At 40.5% G+C, this 24235-nt stretch overlaps 1 protein-coding gene across 1 annotated transcript in view; it reads left to right on the top strand.

The window, feature by feature from the left end:
• The window catches only part of LOC122790934 (presenilin-2-like), a gene marked incomplete at its 5' end in the record, with an annotated part of 553723 nt that overhangs the window by 206823 nt on the left and 322665 nt on the right, over window positions 1–24235 (top strand). Inside the window, 1 exon segment of the mRNA XM_044058639.1 lies at window positions 20837–20911. Within this exon segment, the coding sequence (XP_043914574.1) occupies window positions 20837–20911 (75 nt within the window).

Below are 24235 nucleotides of genomic sequence, written 5' to 3'. Positions count from 1 at the left end.
TTTGTAGTACTTGTGTCAGTTACTATCCTATGGTGTTTCTTACTCCTCTATCAAGGTTTATTTATTAGTTATTTCAACATTTCTGCCCATGGATCTTCCTCATTTAAAATATTTTCATGTCAAAATGATTTTGAAAAGGGCTTTGGGTTCATAGGTGTATACTAGGCTAATGGGGTGATAGTTCCCAAGGTCTGTAGTCACTCCTCCTTTGTGGAGAGGGATGACTGTAGCAGTGCGCTATATGGTATGGACAAAGCCTGAGGAGAGGTTGTGATTGAACAGGGCACATAGGTGAGGTGCCAGTTCACTCTGTAGTTCATGTAGAACACTGCTAGGGATATTGTCAGGCTCCATATAAGCTGTATTTTTGGCTTTGGACAGTGCTTTTTTAACCTGTGCAGCAGTAAGACTAGGTGCCTGGTAATCTGTTGGTATTGTGATTGGTCCTTTGGTGGGGGAGAGAGGGGTAAAGTTGGCACTGAATCTGACGGCCAGTATATTGGCAATATCTGTTGGCTTGATATAGGAGGTGCCATTGTGCAATAGCTCTGAGCAAATCTGGGTATTGCTGTGGAGATTCTTTACATAACTATAGAAGGCCTTGTGGTTGTCTTTGCTATCTGCTGCAATTCTGTTTTCATAGCTAGCTTTAGAGGATTTCATGAGGGATCTCAACTTTTTGTTGAGGCTGATAAGGGAGTTTTTCCAGTCTTGGGACTTCACCTTATTCCACATCAGTTTCCTACTTCTGTTATAGAGTTTGTTTATGGCAGAGGACTTCCTGATTGATTGGCTTCCTTTTTTTGAAGGAGAGTGTCTTGGTTCTATTGGGTATGGCGAGATCCATGCATTTGTGTACGTATTCGTACAGGGCATTAGTGTATGATTCGGCAGTTATGCAGCTGTTCTCCAATTGCATGGGTGCCATGAAGTTAGCCACCTCTGTTTTTAGGAGCCTGAAGTTAGCTTTAGAGAAGTTTTTCTTGGTGATTACCTTTGTGGTGGGGGTGGGGGGGTGGGAGGGATGTGGATTTCCAAGGTGATTAGTTTGTGGACTGATCTAACCAGGGAGGAGTTGACTATTGGTATAGAGCAACAGTCGCCTATGTTAATAATGACCAGGTCAAGGATGTTGCTACCTCTAGTAGGGGTAAGAACGAGCTGGTCCAGGGCATTGGAATTAATGAATTCCAGGAAACGTTGGGCAAGTGTATTGGTACATAGGTACTAGGCTATTGGCCCTAGGGCCTATACAAGCCTAGCCAAAAAGGTACCCTGGCTTTCGCCACCCAAGAAAATTATTTTCCTGTGCCCCTGTCAAGCAGAACCACAGAAGTGATGCCCGGGTGAATTTCGTATTACCCATCCAATCATCAAGATTTTTCTTGAAAAGTGCTAATGAGGAGCTATGTTTGACATAGTCTGTTCCAGATTATGGGAAGTCTCTGGGACAAGAATCTATCCCTCCAGCATGTTCTGTTTATTGTGGTGACAAGGTTTAGGTCCATAGAGTGTGTAGCTCGGAGGGACTGGGATTTCTTTAAGTGGAGCATGTCCGACAGCTCTGGGTTTGACATAGCTTTGCATGTTAGGCAGAGATCGCCTCTGAGTAGGCGATATGCAATGGAGTAAAGCTGGAGTTTTTTGAGACTGTCTGCGTAAGGCATCTGTTTGAGGCCTGTAATCCTCTTTGTGAGGTATTTTTGCGGCCTTTCCAGTTGTAGATGTCTTGTGAGGTACATACCAAAAGGGGCATTGTATTCTATAATGGGTCTAATGAGTGATGAGTAGAGGGGAACAATGACCTCTTTTTTTTCTGGATGAGAAACCTTTTGTGATGAGGTGTGCCACGTAGAAAGATTTCCTGACCACTGTGGTGATTGTGATTATCAAAGGAGAGACTACTGTCCACCTGTGTCCCAAGGTCTCTTATCACACATTCGGTGTTAAGTAGACTACTGCCTGTGTGGTAGTTCATGGGTACAGAGTTTTTACCAAAGGGGATGACAATGCACTTTTTGGCATTGAGTTTGAAACCATGGCTTTGACACCAGGCATCTGTCTCAGTGAGGCCCTTTTGTAGGATGTCCACATCATTAGGAGTTTCGATTATGGCTCCTAGGTTGCAGTCATCTGCAAATTTAGTTAGCAAAAGACCTTCTGTTAGCCTGTACTTCAGAGAAGTAGATACCAAACAGGAGAGGACCCAGGATGAACCCTATGGTACTCCACTTGTCACTGGTCTGAAGTCTGATTTGGAGTCTGAGTCTGCTACTTTCACAGTGTGGGTTCTGTCAGTAAGCCAGTTGGCAACCCATCTTGTGACATAGGGATTTATACCTAGTTTAGTGAGTTTATCTATAATTCCAGAGTGGGGGATGGTGTTGAATGCCTTGGCGAGATCTAGATATGCTGTGTGAACCACCTTACCCTCATCTATGGCTTTGGTGACTACTTCAAAGAAGTCTATCAAGTTTAGGAGACATGATCTGCCTTTTACAAACCCAAACTGTGTGGGGCCAGAGTTTGGAGATCTCCAATGTCTTTGAGTTCCATGATGATACGTTCCATGGCCTTGCAGACCAGGCTCGTCAGGCTAATGGGGCAGTAGTTCCCAGGGTCTGTTGTGGCTCTCCCTTTGTGGAGTGGGATAACTGTTGCTGTGCGCCATTCAATGGGCACAAAGCCTGAGGTGAGGCTATGATTGAACATGGTACTTTGGTGGGGTGCCAGTTCATTCTGTAGTTCAAGCAGAAGGCAGCCTGGGATGTTGTCAGGTCCCATGGATGCTGTGTTCTTGGCTTTGTAGAGTGAGGTTTTTACCTGTGCAGCCGTGATTACAGGAAGTTTACATTCTTCCGGTATAAAGATGGGCCCTTTAGGGGGTGAGAGAGGGGTAAAGTCAGCAATGAACCTATCTGACAGGATGTTGGCAATATTAGTTGGTTCTGTATATTTAGTGTCATTGTGCTGTAACTCAAAGCAGATCCGAGTGTTGCCATTGACATTCTTGACATAGCTATAGAATGCTTTGTGGTTGTCTTTAGAATCAGTGGCAATTTTGTTTTCATAACTAGCTTTGGAGGATTTTATGAGGGATCTCAGCTTCTTACTGAGGCTGACCAGGGAGTTCCTCCAATCGTGGGATTTTACTCTTTTTTGCAACAGTTTCTTTCTTTTGTTGTAGAGTTTGTTTATGGCAGAAGACCACCAGATTGGCTTCCTGTTTTTAGAGGATAGCATCTTGGTTCTGTTAGGGATAGCACAATCCATGCACTCGTGTAAGTGCTTATAAAGTGCAATTGTGTAGGATTCAGCAGTCGTACCTCTATTGTCCATCTGCATGGGTGTCATGAAGTTTGTCACTCTGTCTTATGAAGCGTGAAGTTGGCTTTGGAGAACTTTTTTACAGTTGTTTTCCTAATGGGGGGTGGGAGCGGGATGTGGATGTCTAGGGTGATTAGCTTGTGGTCGGATCTGGCCAACGAGGAGCTGACCTCTGGTGCGGAACACTGGTCACCCATGTTGGTGATGACCAGGTCTAGGATATTGCTGCCTCTGGTGGGGGCATGGATAAGTTGATCCAAGGCGTTGGAATTGATGATTTCCAGAAAACGTTGAGCAAAAGAGTTGGTACATGAGTAGTTTTCCCAGTTAATGGTAGGGTAGTTGAAATCACCCATTATTAACGTGCTGGGTTGTACCTTAATATTTTCCAGTGCATCAAGAAAAGAGGAGTGGGAATCCTGGGGCATGGTGGGGGGGGGGGTCTGTAGCACACTACAGTCTGGATTGCGGTTTTGCCCAGAGTTAGTTGAACTTGGATAATCTCAGATGCATTATGCTGAGCAACTAGCTTGGAGGTGTGGATATCCTTAATGAATATGGACACGCCTCCACCTTTATTGTTTCGGTCCGGGTTTGGTGGCCGAAAGGTGTGGTATGAATTATAGCCTGGTAATGCAGGGGTGCTCTCTGGAGCTTTGAACCAGGTCTCTGTCACTGCACGGATGTCAGTGTTCTCCATTTTAAGGAGTGCCTCGAGTGAGTGCATTTTAAAGGTTTAGACTACTAGCACTGAGTAGCATTACCCTCAGATTTTGCTTGCTTGTGCCTGTTACGATGGTGAATTTGTCATTTGAACCTTGCCTAAAAAAGGCACTATAGGGGTGGCAAGAGCCTTTGCCATTATCCGGAATCCCAAGGGTGACAGGTGCAGGCCATCTCTGGCAAAGCAGAGTGGTCTGTCGATCATGTCATCCCAGGCAGACAGATACTGGATTCCCTTAGAATGACACCAGAAACTTAGCCAGTTGTTAAGGTCAATCATTTTGTCCTTGTACTGTGGAATCATTCTGGGTGATGGCAGGATGCTACTCAGGGCTAGGGTCATACCTGCCTGTGCTACAAGATCAGAGAGCTCCTCCATGTCTCTTTTCATGTAGTCCAGGGAGGTACATCTCAGGTCATTCACACCAACATGGACAATGACAGAGTCATATTTGTACTTGTTGTGGAGTGACCTGAGTGCATGCATTATGTGGTGGATCCTGGCACCTGACAGGCAGCTGACAGTAACTTTTTCCTTGTTTAGCCTGGTGAGTGAAACATCAGTGTGCCTGACTATAGAGTCACCTATGACTAGAGTGTTGGGTACGTTATGCCTTATGGGCTGTAGTTGAGTGGCACACTGAGTATATGGGCTATGTGTCATTTGGGTTGTGTTGGGGAGGTGGAGGTTGCTTGCATTTCTGCTTTGGAGGTCTCTGTTGTTTGGGCAGATTTGTACTGAGAGCCTCCGCAAATGTAGGTGTGTGTTTTGTGCTTCTGTGTGTGTGTTTTGGTGGTGTAGGTTTTGAGGGGCTATGTGATGAGTGTGATGCAGTGCAAGTGTTTACCTTCTCCTCTTGACTGTCTAAGCCAGACTGGTGAAGAGAGCTTTTCTTCCAGTTTGGCTATATAAGTGCATCTCTCACAGGTCGTAGTGTTGGGTGGTAGGAAGAGAGGGTTGTCTGTGTACATGAGGCAATTGCTGCATTGTCCCAAGATGCCCAGATTCATCAGGTAGACAGGAGAAAACACCGAGAACTGACCTTTAGACATGCCTGAATAGGTGCTTATTTATTAAGTACTAAAAACTGTTTTCCCCTCGACAAGTGAGTAAAGTTGAATGCTGTAGTAATTTGTAACTTATTTAGTGCTTACAATGAGTGCTAAAACTAAAAAGCTGGCTAGTGGGAAATTTTGAAGAACAGACTTTATGGCGCCAGGAATAGTTTAACCCCAGTTAAGTGTGGGGGGGGGGGCTTAGGAGCTCACAAACAGTCCTGGACACAGAAAATCCATATCTGGACAAGACCTGCCATAGGAAAGGGGGGAAGCAAGCTTAGATTTTTTTTTTTTACCCAGTAAAAGTGGAAATGGAGAAAGCTGGAACAGAAGTTAATTTAACGTTAAGAATCTGAGTAGGTTGGCCTTCACAAATATTCTCTATTAGATTGAGTGAACTAATGACACTAGACTGGGAGGAGTGTCACAGATCAAAATATACAGTATGGGCGGGCAACTGCAAAGTCACCAAGTATAAGAACACGCAACACTAGGGAGGGTGGGTAGGAAAAATTACAGTTCCTAGCTGTAGCCACTAAATGAAAGTTTTAAACAGATCAGGGAGCAGACTTTAGAGAATGCTTTTAACTGTAAACAGACAATTATAGTAATGCATACTATTACAGTTCCTAGGTGTAGAACACAGAAACCTCAAAAAATCAAAAATGCACAGAAAAGCTCGGATAGAGCACTCACAAACAGAAAATACAACTCTCAGTATGAAAAAGCAGTTTACAGTTAAGTAATTCAGTGAACTTGCAATTAGAGTCATGAAACAGTATCTAGCAATGAAAAATACAGTATAAAACAGTACATAAATGCAGTGAAACAATAAAAAAAGCTTTATAACAGTGCAAAATGTAGTAGATCAACTGTAGAGCACAATTATAAGCGTTTCAAAAGTGCAGTTCAGTGAAATAAGTGTAAGAAATAACTTACCCTGCTCTTGGAATCTTAGGGAATTTCCACTTATGCAATGCAGTCCAGAGCCTGAGAAGTTTTCCCAGTTAATGGAGGGGTAGTTGAAGTCACCCAGTATGAGAGTGTTAGGTTGGACCCTAATATTCTCCAGGGTGCGTAGGAACGTGGAGTGTGAGTCTTGGGACATGGTTGGGGACCTATAGCAGGCTGCGACCTGAATCGCTGTCTTACCCAATGTTAGCTGAACCTGAAGTATCTCTGATGCATTATGTTGGGCTACCAGTTTGGAGGTGTGCGCATCCTTTATGAATATGGAAACAGTACCACCTTTGGAACTTTGGTCTAAGTTCTGGGGCCAAAAGGTGTGGAATGAGTTATAGCCTGGTAGTGCAGGGGTACTTTCTGCTGCCTTGAACCAGGTCTCTGTTACAGCACAAATGTCAATGTTCTCCATTTTAAGGAATGCTTTGAGCGAGTGCATTTTGAGATTTAGACTTAGCTTTGAGCAGCATGACCCTCAGATTGCATTTGTTTGTAGCTGTTATGGTGGTAATTTGGTCTTTGGAACACTGCCTAAAAAAGGCTCTATAGGGGTAGCAAGAGCCTTGGCCAGTACCTGGAAGCCCAGGGGTCACAGATGCAGGTCATCTCTGGCAAAGCATCGAGGTCTGTCAAGTCATGTCATCCCAGGCAGACAGATGCTGGATCTTCTTAGAATGACACCAGAAACTTAGCTAATTGTTGAAATCAATATTTTTTTGCTTGTACTGTGGTATCATTCTGGATGATGGTAGGAGGCTGCTCAGAGCTAGGGTCATACCTGCCTGGGCTACATAATCCGAGAACTCCTCCATGTCTCTCTCCATGTAGTTCAGGGAGGTACATCTCGGGTCATTCACACCCACATGTACAATGACAGAGTCATATTTGTACCTGTTGAGGGACCCGAGTATATGCATTATGTGGCAGATCCTGGCACCTGACAGGCAGCTGACTTACTTTCTGTTTTGCATAGAAGGTCTCCAAGAAAACTGGTGGCCCTTTCTTGGGATCTTAATTTTGTGTTAAAGAAGCTAACGCTCCATTTGAACCAGCTAACCTGACTGACTTGGGAATCTTAACATGGAAAATAGTTTTACTGATTGCTGTGACCTCTGCAAAAAGGGAATCTCTGAGTTGCAAACTTTTACGGTGAGTCAACCCCATTTCATTTTCCACAGGGACAGGATTTCTTTGAGAACTAATCCTTCTTTTATGCCTAAGGTGGTATCAGAGTTTACTTTAAGCCAGACTATCCATCTCCCTGTTTTCTTCCCTGAACCCAAAAATGAGTGAGAAAAAATATTCAATACCTTGGATGTCCACAGACAACTTGAGTACTATCTTCAGCAAACTAAATTTTTCAGATCTTCAGATCAATTGTCCGTTTCTTGTGAAGTTAAAAAGAAGGGACAGACTGTGTCAAAACAGACTATCTGATGTCATTTTCATTTGTTCCTCAACTGATAATTCTCAAATCCAACCTCGGATCTGGCTTGTCCACAATTACTTAGATTCTTGGATCCAGCTCTCGAGCTCCTCCCATTACCCATAACGCCCCAGTATCCTACAATAACTCAGACCTCGTTTGCTGTTTCATCGCTTCAGACATGGGTCCTACTCTCTCTAGTTCTAGGGTACATTTTGTGTGGATTGTAAGTCTCTTAGTATTTTATTCTTCTCTCAAGTTACTTCTTTCTCACTCTTCCTCCATCTTAGTGTTTCAGTTTTTCTTGTGTTAGGGTATTTTCCCCATTTTTCCTACCCTAAGATTTGGTACTTCTCAGTACCATTGTTTGTACTCTTTCCTTACTACCTTTCAAAGGGTACTTTCAGGTACCATTGTTGGTGCTTCTGTATCTTCTGGTACTTTTCCAAAAAAAAAAAAAAATACTATCCTTCTTTCTTGACCAAAATGACTGAAAAAACTATGTGTTTCAAAAAGTGTACTTCTTGTGGGCATGAGACCTAATTCTTATGCCCACAGGGAATGCATTTACTGTTTGGGCATGGCCCATCTTGACACTAAATGTTCTATTTGTGCTAGTTTTAATAACAGGGCCTTGAGTGACTGGTGCAATAAACTCTTTATTGAAAGGTTTTCTGCCTTCCTCTGCTACTTCTGCAGATTCTTCTGTTTCAGGTGCTTAAACCCCATCAAAGAAATCAAAGTCCTCTGTCTGATTCCTGCTCTGTTCTCAGAGACGCCATCCAAAATTCTGAAAAGATCAGGTCTGACTATGACGACAGCTAAATCCCCCAGGATTTGATCACCTCAATTTTCCCAGGTGCCAGTCTCCCATCAGCTTTGTTCTCCTTTTCTACAGAAAACCCCGAGGAGGTTGTCACACCCTCAGGCTACTCTGTCAGGTCTTCCCAGAGACTATCAAAAATGATGTTGAAAGGATGATGAAGTTTCTCAGGGTGCAGATTCAGATTTGTGAGCCTCCCTCCTACTTATAAAATTGTTTCTCTTTTTGTGAAGTGTCTGGCAATTTTGGAGCCCTCTGATCTGAGAATCCTGAGAGTGTCTGTGTCAGATCCAAAGACTACTAGGTCTTCCACTCCAACAGCATCCCTGACTTATTCATCACCAAATCCCCTAGAGCAGGACAGGAGTCTGAGCCAAAGCATTGGCACCAGGTCTTGGGGGCTGGGTTTGACTCCGATGCTGTCGTAGCCATCCCTTCCCCTCGGCTTCTCAGTGCTGGACAGCTAGTCTGCCTCCTCCTTCAAAGTAGGGATCCAGGCAGGGTCAGGGTTTGGCACTGCCTGGGGTTTTGGTTCTGTTGTGGCCAGACATAGATTCTCATGGTCCTTCTGCTTTTGAGGTGGTGGAGGGTCTTCTCTCAACTGAGAGTTCAGACTACTCTTTTTTTTTTTTTTTTTTTCCTTCAGATCCTACCCCACTTCCTCCGTTGGATCCGAGTTCTGAGGCTCAACATCTTATCCTGCAGGGACAGACAGGCCATTCAAGCTTCTAAGTAGTTTGTATTATGAAATTTCCTGTCTATCTTAGGACAGACCTAAAGACCATCCCACTGAAGAGGTTCCCTACAAAAGGATGCGCAAAAGGAGGCACTTAGATTCCCCTCAGGAGTCTCTCTGTGAAGACACCAAATTCGGTAAAGGGAAGGGGTCTCCAAGGTCTCCACCAGAAGACTTGACCTTTGGAGATATTTTAGAGATCCTTAGACAGAAGGGTGGCTGGTCTTCTGATCCCACTTCCCAGGAGGGGTCAGTGTTCCTGGATGCCTTCAGGTCCTGCCCATCTACAATCTGGGTTACCCCTCCCCCTGCATATCAGCTTATAGATCTGGTCTCTCGATGGGCATGGAAGGACCTGGATACAGTAGAACCTATTCCTTGTCACTTTGACAAATTTCTTGTACCACCTAAGAACAAGTTAAACTGGAGTAAGGGAGTTCCTGTAGATGATGTGGTTGTGCCGGTGGCCACCAGGAAAGAATTGGCAGAGCAGCCGTATTCTGTCCATCCTTTCTAACAGGGAGTCTAAGGTACTAGACAGATTCAGAAATACAAATTTATGCCTGAGTCATATTTGGTCTATGTTCGCTGAATTATTTGGCACACTTCACTAGGTTACAAAGAGATTTGATTAAAAAACTTTCCATACATCTTTCTGAGTCCATGTTTGTGGAAAAAAGTAAGAAATTATCTTCACAACTGGTCACCCTTCAGTCTATATCCAATGCATCCATGAAGTTGATCCATCATGCAAGTAAAGGTAACTCATGAACAATCGGGTTCAGGCATAGCTGTAAGGAGATATGCCTGGATGCAAATTTGTGGAGCCCTTCAAGTCTTCATTTATCATTGCTGCTTTTGATGGATCTTCCTTGTTTGGCCCAACTGATTCTGCACAGTCAACTCAGAACCTTAAATCTGGCTGTATGGCAGATAATATAGCCACTCAGACCACACCTCTCTCTAAAGCTGTTATGGATGTCATTTTAGAAGCCAGGAGGCCCAGCACTAAGAAATCTTATGCAGAAAAATGGAAGAGATTCTGTGCTTGGAACCAGGCACAAGGACTCGAACCACTTGTTCCAAATATACCTCAGATTTTACAATACCTAACTGAGATGCTGGACAAAGGCCTGTCCTTCTCATCAATTAAGATCCATGCCTCTGCCATTTCAGCTCATTACAATATGGAACCTCCTATTTTCTCTCATCCACTACTAAGACGGTACCTCAGAGGGGCAAAAAACATAAGACCCCCAAGGAGAGCACCAGTACCTACTTGGGACCTTAATTTTGTTTTAGAAAAGCTCACACTGCCTCCTTTTGAGCCAGCCAATACAGCTGATCTAAAATTCCTATCATGGAAAACTGTTCTGCTCCTAGCAATAACTTCAGCAAGAAGAGTCTCAGAGTTACAGGCATTAATGGCAGTGGAACCTTTCATCATTTTGCATCAGGACAGGGTCTCTCTAAGGACAAACCCAACATTTATGCCAAAGGTGGTATCCAGTTTGGCTCTTAACCAAACCATTCATTTGCCAACATTCTATCCAAATCCCCAGAATAAAGGGAAAGACTTCTGCATGCTTTGGACATACACAGACAGCTACAATTCTACTTGGACAAAACAAAAGCTTTCAGAAAAACTGAGCAACTGTCTGTAGCTTATGCTGCAGGATCACAAGGAAAGCCTATCTCAAAGCAGACTATTTCAAAATGGATAGGACACTGCATTCGCTTCTGCTATTCACAACATGGCAAATCAGTGCCTAAGGGCATTATGCCGCATTCTACCAGAGCAGCAGCCACTTCAGCAGCCTTCCTTAGAGAAGTACCAACCAAAGACATTTTAGAAGCTGCAACCTGGAGTTCAGTGCACACTTTCACCAAGCACTACCACTTACCTCTCTACTCTAAATCCAGAGCAAGCTTTGCCACTGCAGTTCTGCAGGGCCTGGTAGCCTCTCCTAATCCTATTTAGGCCCAGCCACCCAACCTCAGCTTTGGGATTCAACCCAAGTGTAATGACTGCAACAGTGAAACACGATGAACATAGTACAGTTGTGTACCTAGCATAAATGTAGATGTTCGAGTGTATTCACTGTTGCAGTCCAGGTTACCCACCCACCATTCCCCTTTTCTTTGCTGGGACTTTTCTGTACTTCTCAATTCTATACAACCTATGTGGTGTATTTGCTTGTAGATGAAGGAAATGTTTATTTTAGTACATGCATGCTTTTGGCATAATTTTTTCAGCCTTCCTATTTGGGGGCACCTGACATTTGGGGCAAGAAAAACTAAAGAAAATGGTGTCGGCTGCATATTTTATACCCCTGGTGCACTGACGTCAGGGGAGAGGCAACAGCAACTGACGCCGGACCTAGACTTTGGAATTCTGGCCGACTGCGGATAGCCTGCCAGCAGGATAACCCAAGTGTAATGACTGCAACAGTGAATACACTCGAACATCTATATTTATGGTAGGTGCACAACTGTACTTTTTATGTAGGAGAAGACCAAATGGTAACATTTAGACCATTCACTAAAGATACTGCTGTCGGCAACAATTTTTTGTGGCAAGCATTATGCATCCACCACACCTCTTGAATTCACTGCCTTTTGGTGAGTTTAAACATATTTCTAACACAACACTTTTGATTTGAATAACTTAAATGAAGAATTTATAATGGTCAAGCAAAAGCTGAGAAGCAGGGGATATAGTGAGAACATGTTACGTTGGGCAGAAAGGAAGGTTAGGGGGGAATTTGAGGCTCCTGGCAGACAATCAAGGGCTTTCTGCAGAGATATATATTCATGGCAAAGCAGGAATTTGGAGGACCATTCTGAGAGAATATTTTTTGTGGATAAATATTCTCCCTTCTCTGATATTCTGAGGGGGTTGGTCAATAGATTTGCCCCATGGTGTGCTGTGATGAAAGCCTGAGGGGTTTGTTTCCCAACAGGGTTATTTTTTCATATAGTAGATTTTTAAATCTGAAGGAATTGTTGAATATGGGAAAAGTTAAAATTGAGGGCTGTCAAGTAGGTTGTTTTCCTTGTGGTAGATGAGGTGTGTGTGTTGTTGAGTAAAAAACTTGAGTGGGAGCAGGATTAATAAAATGAAATACACAGCTTTGGGTCTTTTTAGTTGCAATTCGTGTGGGGTGGTATACACAATTGGTTGTGGGTGCACCCCAACCAAGTGGTATGTTGGACAAACTAAAAGAGAGGTTAAAAAATGCATCCTAGAACATTTGGAAGATGTAAGAAATCACAGACAGGAAAGTCCAGTGGCCCAACATTTTTGGTCAGTACATGGTGGATGTGATGCAAGTTTTTTATTTTCAGTTTTGGCCAAACCCCCTGGCAGTCTAGGAAGGGGGAATATGTGAAAAAGTTCTTACAGGTGGAAACAAAATGTATTATTAATTATGTTACTTTGTGTTCAATGGGTATGAATCAAGAAATCAGTATTAATGATTTATGACATAATATAGCTTTGTTAAAGTAACTTTATACATAAATGTGTTTGTATATCACTAGTTATGAAATTTTGTATTGGAGAGTTGGTCTGCATATTTTTGCCTAGCCCTAAATGATTGATGTAATTAAATGTGTTAAATGTGTTAATTGGGAAATACATTTGGTATAAATGACTGTGTATGGAGAGTTTAATTCATTCCCTTGAAGGCGTAAGCCAAAGCACCAGGAAGCTCCAGTAAAATTCACAGTTAAAATTTTTCAGTTTGTGGTTTCGTAATTTTGTTGTTTTTTAACACAGAATCAGTTTGAGCTGTCTGCTAAATCTGATCTCAGGTTCCCTTCTTAGAGAATGGCTTTTCTAGTGGCTATTACCTCAGCAAGATGAGTGTCTGAGCTTTAAGCCCTTTCCTCTAAATCCCTGTATATGGTTTTCCATAAAGATCACATTACCTTACAAACTAATCCTTCCTTTTTGCCTAAAGTAGCCTTGGAGGCAAATATTAACCAAGCTATCAATTTACCTGTTTTCTTCCCCAGCTTCTCTAACAAAGGTGAATACATGCTTCATATTTTAGATATACATAGACAACTCCATTTTTATCTCCATAGGACAAAAGACTTCAGACAATCGGATCAGTTGTTCATCTCGTTTTCCACCGGTAAACCAGTCTCTGAAGTTACTTTGGCAAAGTGACTAACAGATTGCATATCATTCATTTACAGCCAGCAAGGTCTTTCTTTGCCTAGACCTCCTATAGCACACTCCACTAGATCCAAGGCTACTTTGTCTTCTTTGGGCCAAAGCCTCAATTGATGGCATTTCTGTGGCAGCCACTTGGTCCAGTGCTCATACTTTTATTGCTCATTAGAAATTGGATTTGATCTCCAGAAACAGGGCTGCTTTTGGTTTTGCAGTATTCCAGAATATCTTTCCGTGAGGGCCACCCAAGATTCTTGTAGCTGGGGACTCTGTCCCATCAGTTGAGGAACGAATGAAAATGGCAACATCAGATATAAAAGTTATGTACTCAACAATGTACAATAACTATACATCTGTGTTGTCTATTTTCAGTCTTCCTCAACTTCCCATCCTCCTGTCCCTTTCCTTTCTTTTACTGGAATGACCTGAATGTAGATACAGAATCTCTGCTAAATGTTTGAGCCCCACTTCTTTTCTATTAGCTTTCCTTTCATATTGGTCTGAGGTGGGCTCCTTTTATATTTGGAACAGCAAACTCAGTCTGAGTACTGTTGGTACTGGGGCCTTATGGGTAATGGGAGGAGCATGACAGCTGGATCCAGGAGTCTAAGTAATTGAAGCTTAGCCAGATCCGAGACCCATCAGTTAAGGAAGAATGAAAATTGACAACACAGATGCATAGTTATAGTGAATGCATAACTTTTATATTTCAAATGGTTGTTTAAGGCTTTTCCTTTTGTTATACTCACCACAACAAAACTATTTTTGGCAGGGTTAGGGTCCAGTGTATTAAGGCCTTAGATTCATCTGTTGCTTTTTGTAAAGGATTGAATTCTAGAAGTATTTTAGAAGTTGCAACTTGATCCTCTGTACATGGTTTTATAAAGCAATATAGGCTGTTTTATTTAAACAAGAAACATCTTCATTAAATTATCACTTATGACATAGGCAGTCATACATTGATATAAATGAAAACAAACCATAGTTACATATTTTAGTTGAAAACTTACATTATTTAAAACCTATCAGGCCATGGTCAGTCAAATACTACATGGGTCATTCATATCCTGCCTTCTTTTAAAACTCATTCCTCCTCAAAAACATTACTCTGCATGTATTTTCCCACAATTCCCATTTTTTCTGTGTAATATGCTCCTACCCTTTCCTAAAGATCCCATGTCCAGTTGTTTGATGTCTGTTACTGTATTTCACTACTTCTAGTACAGTTGGTTCAGACTTTGATTTCCATTTTCTAGTAATTGCTTTTTTGGCAGCCACATAATTAGATTCAGCAAGACCTTACTATGTCTAGGCAATTCCGATTCTGTTTCACACCTCAAAGAAAAAAAAATTATTTCCTTAGTTATACCAGTTTGCTCACCCAGTATTTCTGACAGAGTAGTCTGCATGGAATTTTTTAAGTCTGCCAACTCCATTACACTCCCAAAAAATATGTTCCTATTTTTTTCTTTCTTCCCCATCACACCTCCAACATTTGCTATCTACCTGAGGAAAAATTCTTTGGAGTCTACTTGGGGCATAAAAAATACCTATGTAAACATTTCCAAACAAAGATGGCAAATCTTCTAGACTTTGTTGCATATTTGGGAGACATGCATATATACCCCCATTGTTTCTTTGTGAATTACTTGTCCAATCTCTTTTCCCAAATTTTATAACTTTCTCTGATCAATTCTTATAGTTATCGTGCAATATTTTTTATGTGCTGTACTTATTATCCCGTTTTTAACAGCAGATTCTGTTATAGATTTGACTACAAACTCTACCAGTGTTGTTCTTTCACTTAGGATCTTTCTCTTTGCCTGTACTATGATATCAGTCCTTGATATGGAAGGTAATCTCTAGTCTGCAGTCCATATAAAGTCTTGGCCTTTTGGCCAGTTCCCATTCTATTACCTTTCTATCTCGATTTGTTCCCAATACCTGGTTCGTTTACCAGTTTTCTACAATAAATTCCAGCCCTCTCTTGCCTGTTTGCTTTATCCCTAATTGCAGTCATCCCTATCAGCAGAATCTCCTTTCTCCATTCTCATGTTGGCTTAGTTCTTAGAATACTTTCTGCTACTTTATGAATATAATATTTTGTATGGTTATTGTTATTCTCCTTAAGGATCTGAATCCAAAACCCCAGTCTCTCCTTGTTTCTTGTGGTTCAAGAAATCCCAGGATCCTTTCCAGGACATGCATGGAGGAAATTCCCCAAGGGATAGAGGGGGGATCTCCAATGGATGACGATGCCCTCACAGCAGAGGTGTTCCACAAAACCAGGGGTCCAGAGATTATTTCTTTGACAGACCTTACCAACACTCCTGAAAGGAGGCCCAATTGCCTACCTCTGGAGGCAATCGGGTCAGTTATCCCTGCATCAGAGCCTGGATACACTTAATAGAAGATACTGTGGTGCAGAGTATTATTTCGAGGTTATATAATACTCTTTTCCCTTCCACTTACAGTCTTACAAAAAATCCCCAATGTTCCACCCAGTTAGAGGGAAGAAGCAGCAATATAAATATAAAAGCTGCTAGAAAAAGGTTATCCAAGAGATCCCACCTGACCAGGCAGAATCCAGAACTTACTCAAGATTCTTTTTAGTGCCAAAGAAAAGGGTCTGGAAACCAATTCTGGATGTCAGCAACTTGAACAAGTCAGTTTGATGCATGTTTTGGATGGTCACAGTTCAGTTCATTCTTCCTTTTCTGGGCAAGGACGACTGGATGCACTCAATAGATCTTCAGGATGCGTACTACCACATAAAGATAAACAGACAATCCAAAAGGTATTTACACTTCTGGCTGGGAGCAAGTCACTACCAATTCAGAGCTCTGCCCTTTGGTCTCTTTACAGCTCCCAGAGTGAATGACTGGCTCATTTCCACACCAACCAGACATTTGTTGATAAGGGCAAGAGATCAGGTTCTTCAGACTTTATCTCATCTAGGGATAACCACAAACGATGACAAGTCTCAAAATCTGGAATTCATAGGAACACTGTTCAACACAAAGTCTATAATAGCTTCACTGCCTCCTTTAAGAGTCCATACTGTAAGATCACAGGTCAGAAAAATAATATGCAGTACCAAGATTTCAACCTGCTTGGTCCTTCAAGCTCTAGGGTCTGTCAGTGGCTGTAACACCTAGTACCTTTAGCCAGATTTTGCATGAGTATTCTACAGTGGGTGTTGGCATCACAATGGTCGATACTTTACCAACCCATGTCAGCTCTGATTCAAAACACTCAGGCATGCAAGAGAGAGATCTCAGGTGGTGAGTTCAGTCAGATCACATTCTACAAGGCTGTCCTGTCATTCTTTCTCAGCCCAAGGCCATAGTGACCACAGACGCTTCCCAGTTTGGGTGAGGGGGCATTTTCTGGGGGATACGATCCAAGGCACTTGGTTCCCTGAAGAGGCCAACTTGCATATCAACATTCTAGAGATAAGAGCAGTGCTGTTAGTGTTGCAAGTCTTCCAAGATGCTCTCCCTCTGGGGATGATTCTAGTTCAAGTAGACAATACATTAACAAACAAGGAGGGACCATATCTTATCCCTTGTGTCGAGAAGCCCTCAGAGTGTGGCTCCTCCAACTGCTTTCTTATAGCAACACACATTCCGGAGAAGTCCACTGTGGTAGCAAACAAACTGAGCAGGCGCATTCTTCTACCTCATGAGTGGTCTGTCAACATAAAAGTAACAAGAATGATATTTCATCAGTGGAGCCAGCCTTGCTGCAATATTTTTGCTTCTCCCTAAACAAAAAATGCAGCAGCTACTTTGCCCTAATTCCCCCCACAGGGGGAATCACCGAGGGGTGCTCTACTTCATGATTGGTTCCCCGGTCTACTATACACATATCCACCAATCCTGCTAATTCCAAAATTCCTACAGAAAGCTGCCATGTTGAAGAGCAAAGTCATCCTCATTTCACCGTACTGGCCTCGACAGATTTGGTTCCCCTTACTTTGGCCTCACATACTTCACCAACCTTCTACAACCTTCAATCAGTCTTCTTCAAGATTCTGGATCTGATTCCAGACCTCCTGTCTCACCTGACAGGTATGATCCATTCAGACATAAGCCTCAGGCTGATGGCCTGGCTTCTCCATTTTTATTGATAAGCAGACAACCAGTCTGGTACTGCAGGCACGTATGTATTTCCCCTTGGAACCAGTAGCTAAATGTGGCCTTAAATATCTAACCTGGAAAATGTTTTTTTTCTAGTAGCCATTACATCTGCCAGATGAATTTCAGAAATCCAAGCATTATCTTCAAAATTTCCTTACTTGATTTTTCACAAGAATAGAGTAATGTTATGAACCAATGCATCCTTTCTTCCCAAGGTGGTATCAGAATCTAATATCAGTCTGTTAATTTTCCAGTTTTCTTCCCCAAGGTTACTAACAAAGGAGAATGTATGTTACATTTATTAGATGTTCACAGACTTGTTTGTACTTGCATAGAACAAAAAACATAAGAAAAACAGATGAGTTGTTTGTTTCCTTTGTAGACTTTAAATTTGGTAAACCAGTTGCCAAAGTAACTTTAGCCAGATGGATAACTGATTGCATTTCATTAATTTATAAAAATTGGGCATTGCCTTACCACAACCAGTAATTGCTCATTCAACTGGATCAATGACATGTTCTACAGTTTTCTTCTCCAGAGCGTCCATGAATGATATATGTTCAGAAGCAACTTGGGCTACTCCCCATATCTTTGTTACTCATTACAAATTAGATCTGGTCTCTAGGGATAGAGCATCATTTGGTTAAGCTTTGCTCAGGAATATCCTTTCTTAGTGTCCACCCTGGAATTTAGGTAGCTGGGGAACTCTGTCCCTTCAGTTGAGGAGAGAATGAAAATCAGAAACATCAGATAGAACATTATGGTAAGTACCTAACTTCTTTATCTGATGTTATCCATTTTCATTCTTCCTCAACTTCCTGCCCACCAATCCCCATCCATTGTTTTACATATGAACTTCAGGAAGAATAAGTTCTTAGAGTAACATCATTGTCCTGTATATTGAGCTCCAGATATACTCTCTCTCTCTAAACTGAGTACATGCAGTTGTTACACCTCTTTTGTTTATGCATAGTAAATATTGTCTTTTCTAGTAAAATCAGCAAACAACATCTGAGGTAACTTAGGGTTGGTGCATTTTGGGTAAGGGGAAGCTTGAGAGTTTTAGGTTGCCACAAACTTTAGCAATGGCCGAGACAAATCCAAGCATCAGATCAGAACCCATCAGGTGAGGAAGAATGAAAATGAACAACACAGATGGAACGTTATGGTAAGTACGTAACTTTTTTTTTTTTTTTTTTTTTTTTTTTTTTAATCTTCCTGAATTTCAAGCCATAGTTTGTATTTTGTAGAGGAAAAGTTCTAGCAGATACAGAAGAGAGACAGACACACACACACAAATGGAAAATTCTGTGTTGGTCAGTTTTTAAATGATACGAGTTCCCAAGGGAGAAACAAAAAAAAACAGGATTGGCAGAAAGATGTGACATCATTGTATTAAAAGTTAGAAACCTTACCTGTATACAGAGGTTAAGCCGTTGTCAAACTTGGTTATAGCGGAGTTAAGTGCTTTAAGAATGCCCACTGAGTGCATCATCCTTCAGTATTGGCCAGCCTTCATTCACCATCAGCAACAACTGTAGGATATTACATGGAGACTTGTGCAAACACAGACTTTTCCATAAATCCAAATTTTCTAGAGTGCTCTGCAAATTCTGAAAATATGTGCATTGAATATTCCAAGCTGAATTTTTGCACAGGCTGTGGTGATGTGCTTTATGCAGTCTGTAGACTCTGGATGTCCTGTGTAGATTTCTAGAACATGCTAATAGTGTATGATGTTTCATTGCATAGTACTGCTGTTCTGGTTCATTGAGATTTTGCCGTTTACTCTGAACATTTACTTACTTTCTGTTGTAAATAGTGAGCTGAAATGCAATGGACAAGGTAAGCTGCATCTTGACTGAGGTGTGACTTCACAGCTGTAGAAGAATGTTTTTGTATACTATTTCAGGGAGCACTACAGGCACTCAAAAGCCATTGTTTAAAAGCTAGGAGCATGAGCATCTTGTAGATTGCTCCTCACACACAAAATAAAATATTAATTTGAGCAAGCAGCCACAGAGAGGAAGCGGGAGGGTTACAGAGCAGGACGGGGATTTTAGGGTTACAAAGTGGGAAGACAGGTTTAAGAGTTAAGGAGTGGGAGGGAGTTTTAGGAAAAGGGAGTAATTGTGGAGTTTAGGTTTAGGAAGGAGGGTTGGAGTCTTTGATTTAGAGAGTGATCTGGAACATTAGGGTTAGGAAACTCATCTGAAGTTTTAGAGTAAGAGAGTGAGGACTTAAGTTATGAACTGAGTGAGAGTTGTAGAGTTAGAGTTCAGATTCTGGTAGGGCTATACAGTTTTATAGGGTCAGGTGTTGGGAGGGTTAGGTATAAACGGGAGGTCATTTTAGTGGGAGTTCAAGCCCTTGCGTTTTCAAGCAAGTGGCAGTGAACAAGTGTGTCATGAGCTTACTAGCATGTAAGCATCTGTTGTAGACACATTATTTCAAATTGACATGTATAACTCTGACCATGTAAGGTCAGTAATTATTTCTCAACATCAGGCACCTTATGCCTATTTTTTTTTGAGTAAATGAGTCTTTTGGCACTGCTATCACTGTTGCAAATAAAATCACATTTTCCAAAAGATGGAGCAGTCTTGGGATTGAAATATTTATTAAGGAAATCTGTGATCCATCTTCAGAAAATAGTTTAAAAGCCTTTAGCCAGTAAAGTCATTAAATAAAAATACAAACTTTCAAGGAACACTATATTTTATATATCTGTCCATCTATCATTTTCTCTCACTCTTTAATCTATCTTTTGTTAACTTGGTAAGTGACCAGGTCAAAGGACCCTTTTCAGCCACAAACACATGGGCAAAGACAAAAAAAAATACAAATGTAAAGTCAGTGGATAAAGACTGTATCTGAAAAACACAAAATAGGTTTACATTTTCATATACAAAACATTACAAGTAGCTATAACTAAATATAATTTTGAAAAAACCCAGCATACATTTTAAGACTGTATATAGAAAATTTTGCAAAGCTATTTTTATTAAGATACAGCGTAAAGGAAGTAAAATACAGTGGTATTCTATCACATGTTCAGTTATTGAGAATGTTGTGTTAGAGACCCCAACCCTGAACTATAGGTTGTCATGTGAAGTGGTTTATAATTCTTCACATAGAAACTTATTCTACGATTGCTATTATAATTAGATGGTAAAATATCAAGATTTTGCCATAAACCTAGAGATTAATTTCTTTCATTGTCAAAAAATATGCAGCACACTTTCAGCAAGTGCATGTACACTTAATATTCACTACCATAAATGTAAAGTATGAAACATTTTTGGTACAGGTTCGCTGTCAGAAAATTTCACTTTTAAAAATGAAATTAATTGCTAGAATTATAAAATAACGATTTTAAATAGTATATTGACACTGAATGCTTTCTAACTCTGCTTTTCCTGTTTCATTATTTCCCTTTTTTTTTTTTTTGCAGCTGCTATGGTTTGGATAGTCGGCATGGCGAAGCTTGACCCTGAAAGGGAGCCATTACAAAAGCCAATAAATGCTGGTAAGAGTTAGCTTTCCTGCTGTTTTGATTGCACAAAATGATTATTTTTTATCTATATTAGCTAGTAAATGAAAGTAACGATAGGGAGACAGGGTTACATTCATCAGAAGCATCCACGTTCACAAATTTTCTGGGTCTTTGCAGGACCATTCTTTAGCTGCCAGTATTATCTGTGGACTCTACTGTGAAGGGATCTGCTATTGTGATTTTGTGCAAGTTTGCTAAATTGTGGACTGTGAGACTTTGTGAGATGAATGTTCCCTGCTGTTAATATATTTCTTTTTGTACATGAAGTTTGTACTTTAACCTTCCCTCAGCTTTTCATATGTAGTTTGTTGAATCATGTTTGTAGTTCCATTTTTTTAATTTCATTTGTTTTCTAGTTTTATGGTATGTGTGTTTTTTTAGACATGAGATTGTGCTTCTCATTTTTTGCTGTTGACTCCAAGCAAGGTTAAACACTACAAACTGGAATCACCACACAGAATCAGCTAAGGACTGAAAGTTCTCCAAATAAACAAATAAAATAATCTAGAGAAGTTTAACCATTTATTTTTTTAAATTAAAACAAAAGGGCTTTTATCTTTCATAACCGTAAAACTTTTTGAGATGCACCATTTTCAAAAATGCAGCTTAAATGCTAGCTTTAGTCACATGGTCAGCTGTTTGATTTAAAGACCCATGCTAAATACTTACATTACCTAAATAAAAAACATTAAAAATCTTTTGAGTTATCAGTATTAAACAAGACCCAAACAAAAAGTTGTGTATAATACAACAAGGAATCATCAACTCCCAGATTTACCTTTCACACACAAGCTTAACATATCCATTGTGATATCATCTCTTAAAAGACTTAAGTTTTTAACAGTGGTGCTGTTGATATGTAATCATTAACCCCTTGCCAGTTATGCATGTTTAAAAGTAATTGCCTGTATAGTTCACATTTTTTCTAAAGTAACTGTCCAGGGGCCTCATTTGGCATTCTTCTCCACCTTTTCTAAAACTAATAATTTGAAAAGAATGCCCCGGATTCTCTCTCACGTGCTTATAAAGCATTTTTTTTTCTTTTTTAATGTCATACTTATGTTCATACATACGTTCATTAAGCCTATGTTCCATTTTACCAACATAAATTCTTGGCATACCTGGCATAATGCCACATATGCCATTCCAGCTGTATCACAATTATGTTTCCCTTTTATCTGAAACACACTTAGTTATAATAACAGTCACCAGTCAGAATGCATTTCAGAATACATTTCCTGCATTTTTTCATGTTTGATTCACTACTCCCCATTAAAAAATTAGACTCGAACATTTTCTTAAAATTAAACCCCTTTTTGTATACAGTAGTCAGTGTCTCCCCTAACTTCCCAAAAACATTAATATCCTCTCGTAGTAAACTCCACTTGTTCAAAATCCATTTGTTGCAGACCCGATGATCGTTTTATATATTATGTACAGAAGTCATTCCTTCCTCAATGCTGTTCTGTTTATCTAACGTGTTTAACAGGGGCATACAATGACCACATTTTCTTTTAGCACTGATCTCCACTACCATATCTTCAATTAATTGCCTGGAGTTGCCCCTCTTACAAAACATATTAGAAAGGATGTTTCACTCATCTTGAAAATGGTAGTCAAGTGTTGTCATACATGCTTCCCTGACTAACTGCCCCTTAATAATTGAGAAAAGGGGTGAGAGTTCGAAAAATGCAGTAAAGTGTTTGAGTAAGTAGCTTTTCTATAAATATTGGAGCTGTATCTCCCATTCCTAAAATAATTCTCAAGCAGCCCATCAAGGTAGGCTATATATGTTTCACTAATGTTGAGCGAATACAAGAATATCAATACTACAATTGATGTACTACAAAAATTGCCCCAATTTTTTTTTTTGCTGTTCTGCCACAAAATAAGGATATCGTCAAATAAAGTAGGTAAAGCCTGAAGGAATTATTAAATTCAATGTTGTAAACATACAGATGTTCCCATTGTAGCATAATTATGTTAACAACCAGGGATCCACAAGGGGATCCCATTGCAGTTCCTTTCTTCTGGAGGTATATTTTACCTTCAAAATTTATGAAGTTAATTTTCAATATAATTTCAAGCATTTCTTCATTAACGTTAATCTCATGCTGTTCTGTCCCCCTTCTCAACGGGTAGTTAGTAAACCAGGCCATCCCTTGCATATGGGGAATAACGGTGTAAAAGTCCTTTACATCTCAAGTTACAAACAGATCATTAACCTGGAACTCTAAGTTGTTAATCTTGTCCAGGAAGTGCCATGAATCTTTACATAAATGGGTTTCGTCCCTAAGTAGCTGTTTTAAATGAAAGTCAAGGTAGTGAGAACATGCACATGTAATTGAACCCCTCCAATCCACTATTGGTCACAAGGGATGGTTCTGTAGACTCTTATGGATTTTAGGTACACCTAACATCATTGTTACCACCAGGGAGATGACATTCACATAACTGAGTTCTTCTGTGCTCACCCTGGATTAAATGTACTAGAAATTCTGAGGGTGGTATTGACATTAGGTAAATCATTAAACATTAATTGGAAATTCGTTTTACTTAAATATAACTTAAAGTCCATTAACAACTCAGTTATTCTTGCTTTTCTACTCGGAGCAAAAGTACTTCCTTTTGCAAACATGTCTGCATATGATATATCAATGTTTACTTCAGTAAAATTATAGATTTTAATGTCAAAATTTCTAGTACATTTAATCCACCTTTACACCCACTTTTGGCTACTTTTGAAAGGGTATGAACTTGATTTTAGGATTTTTCTGGGGAAAAGGACTAAAAATAAAGAATACAATATGATGGAAGCTGACTTTGAAAAAATATAATTTATTAGAAGGCAAAATTTAAGGGTAGTGAAACCAGATTGGGGGGCAGTAATTATGCACAAGACCGATTACATTGCATACATTTCTGATGTTTTGGAGGGGAACACTTTTGAACCTTTTAGTAGAAATCAGTTGAACATTGGTTATAATGTGATTAGAGGGCAACTTAGGGATATGTTCATTGATGGCAGGGTGAGCATAGAACAATTCAGAATTTCTACTTTTTCCATGCGCAGTAGTGTGCATGCTTCTGGCAAGTACATTTCTAGATGTCTAATGCCAGACTAGGACACACAGACACACACAGACACACACAGACACACAAACACTGTCTACTACCAAGTTCTTTTTGGCCACTTGCAAAGTTCAGTTGTCATTCATAGTATTTGTCTGAGGCCTAAAATGCCATAATATCCAAGTCTTCCTGCAATTATCAGATCTCTAGACATGACCCACTCGG

The sequence above is a fragment of the Protopterus annectens genome, chromosome 1.part2 (assembly GCF_019279795.1).
Source record: "Protopterus annectens isolate FY-2018-M chromosome 1.part2, PAN1.0, whole genome shotgun sequence".
Lineage (NCBI taxonomy): Eukaryota > Metazoa > Chordata > Ceratodontiformes > Protopteridae > Protopterus > Protopterus annectens.
The sequence above is the reverse complement of the archived record's forward strand: the minus strand, read 5'-3'. Positions and strand labels throughout refer to the sequence as shown.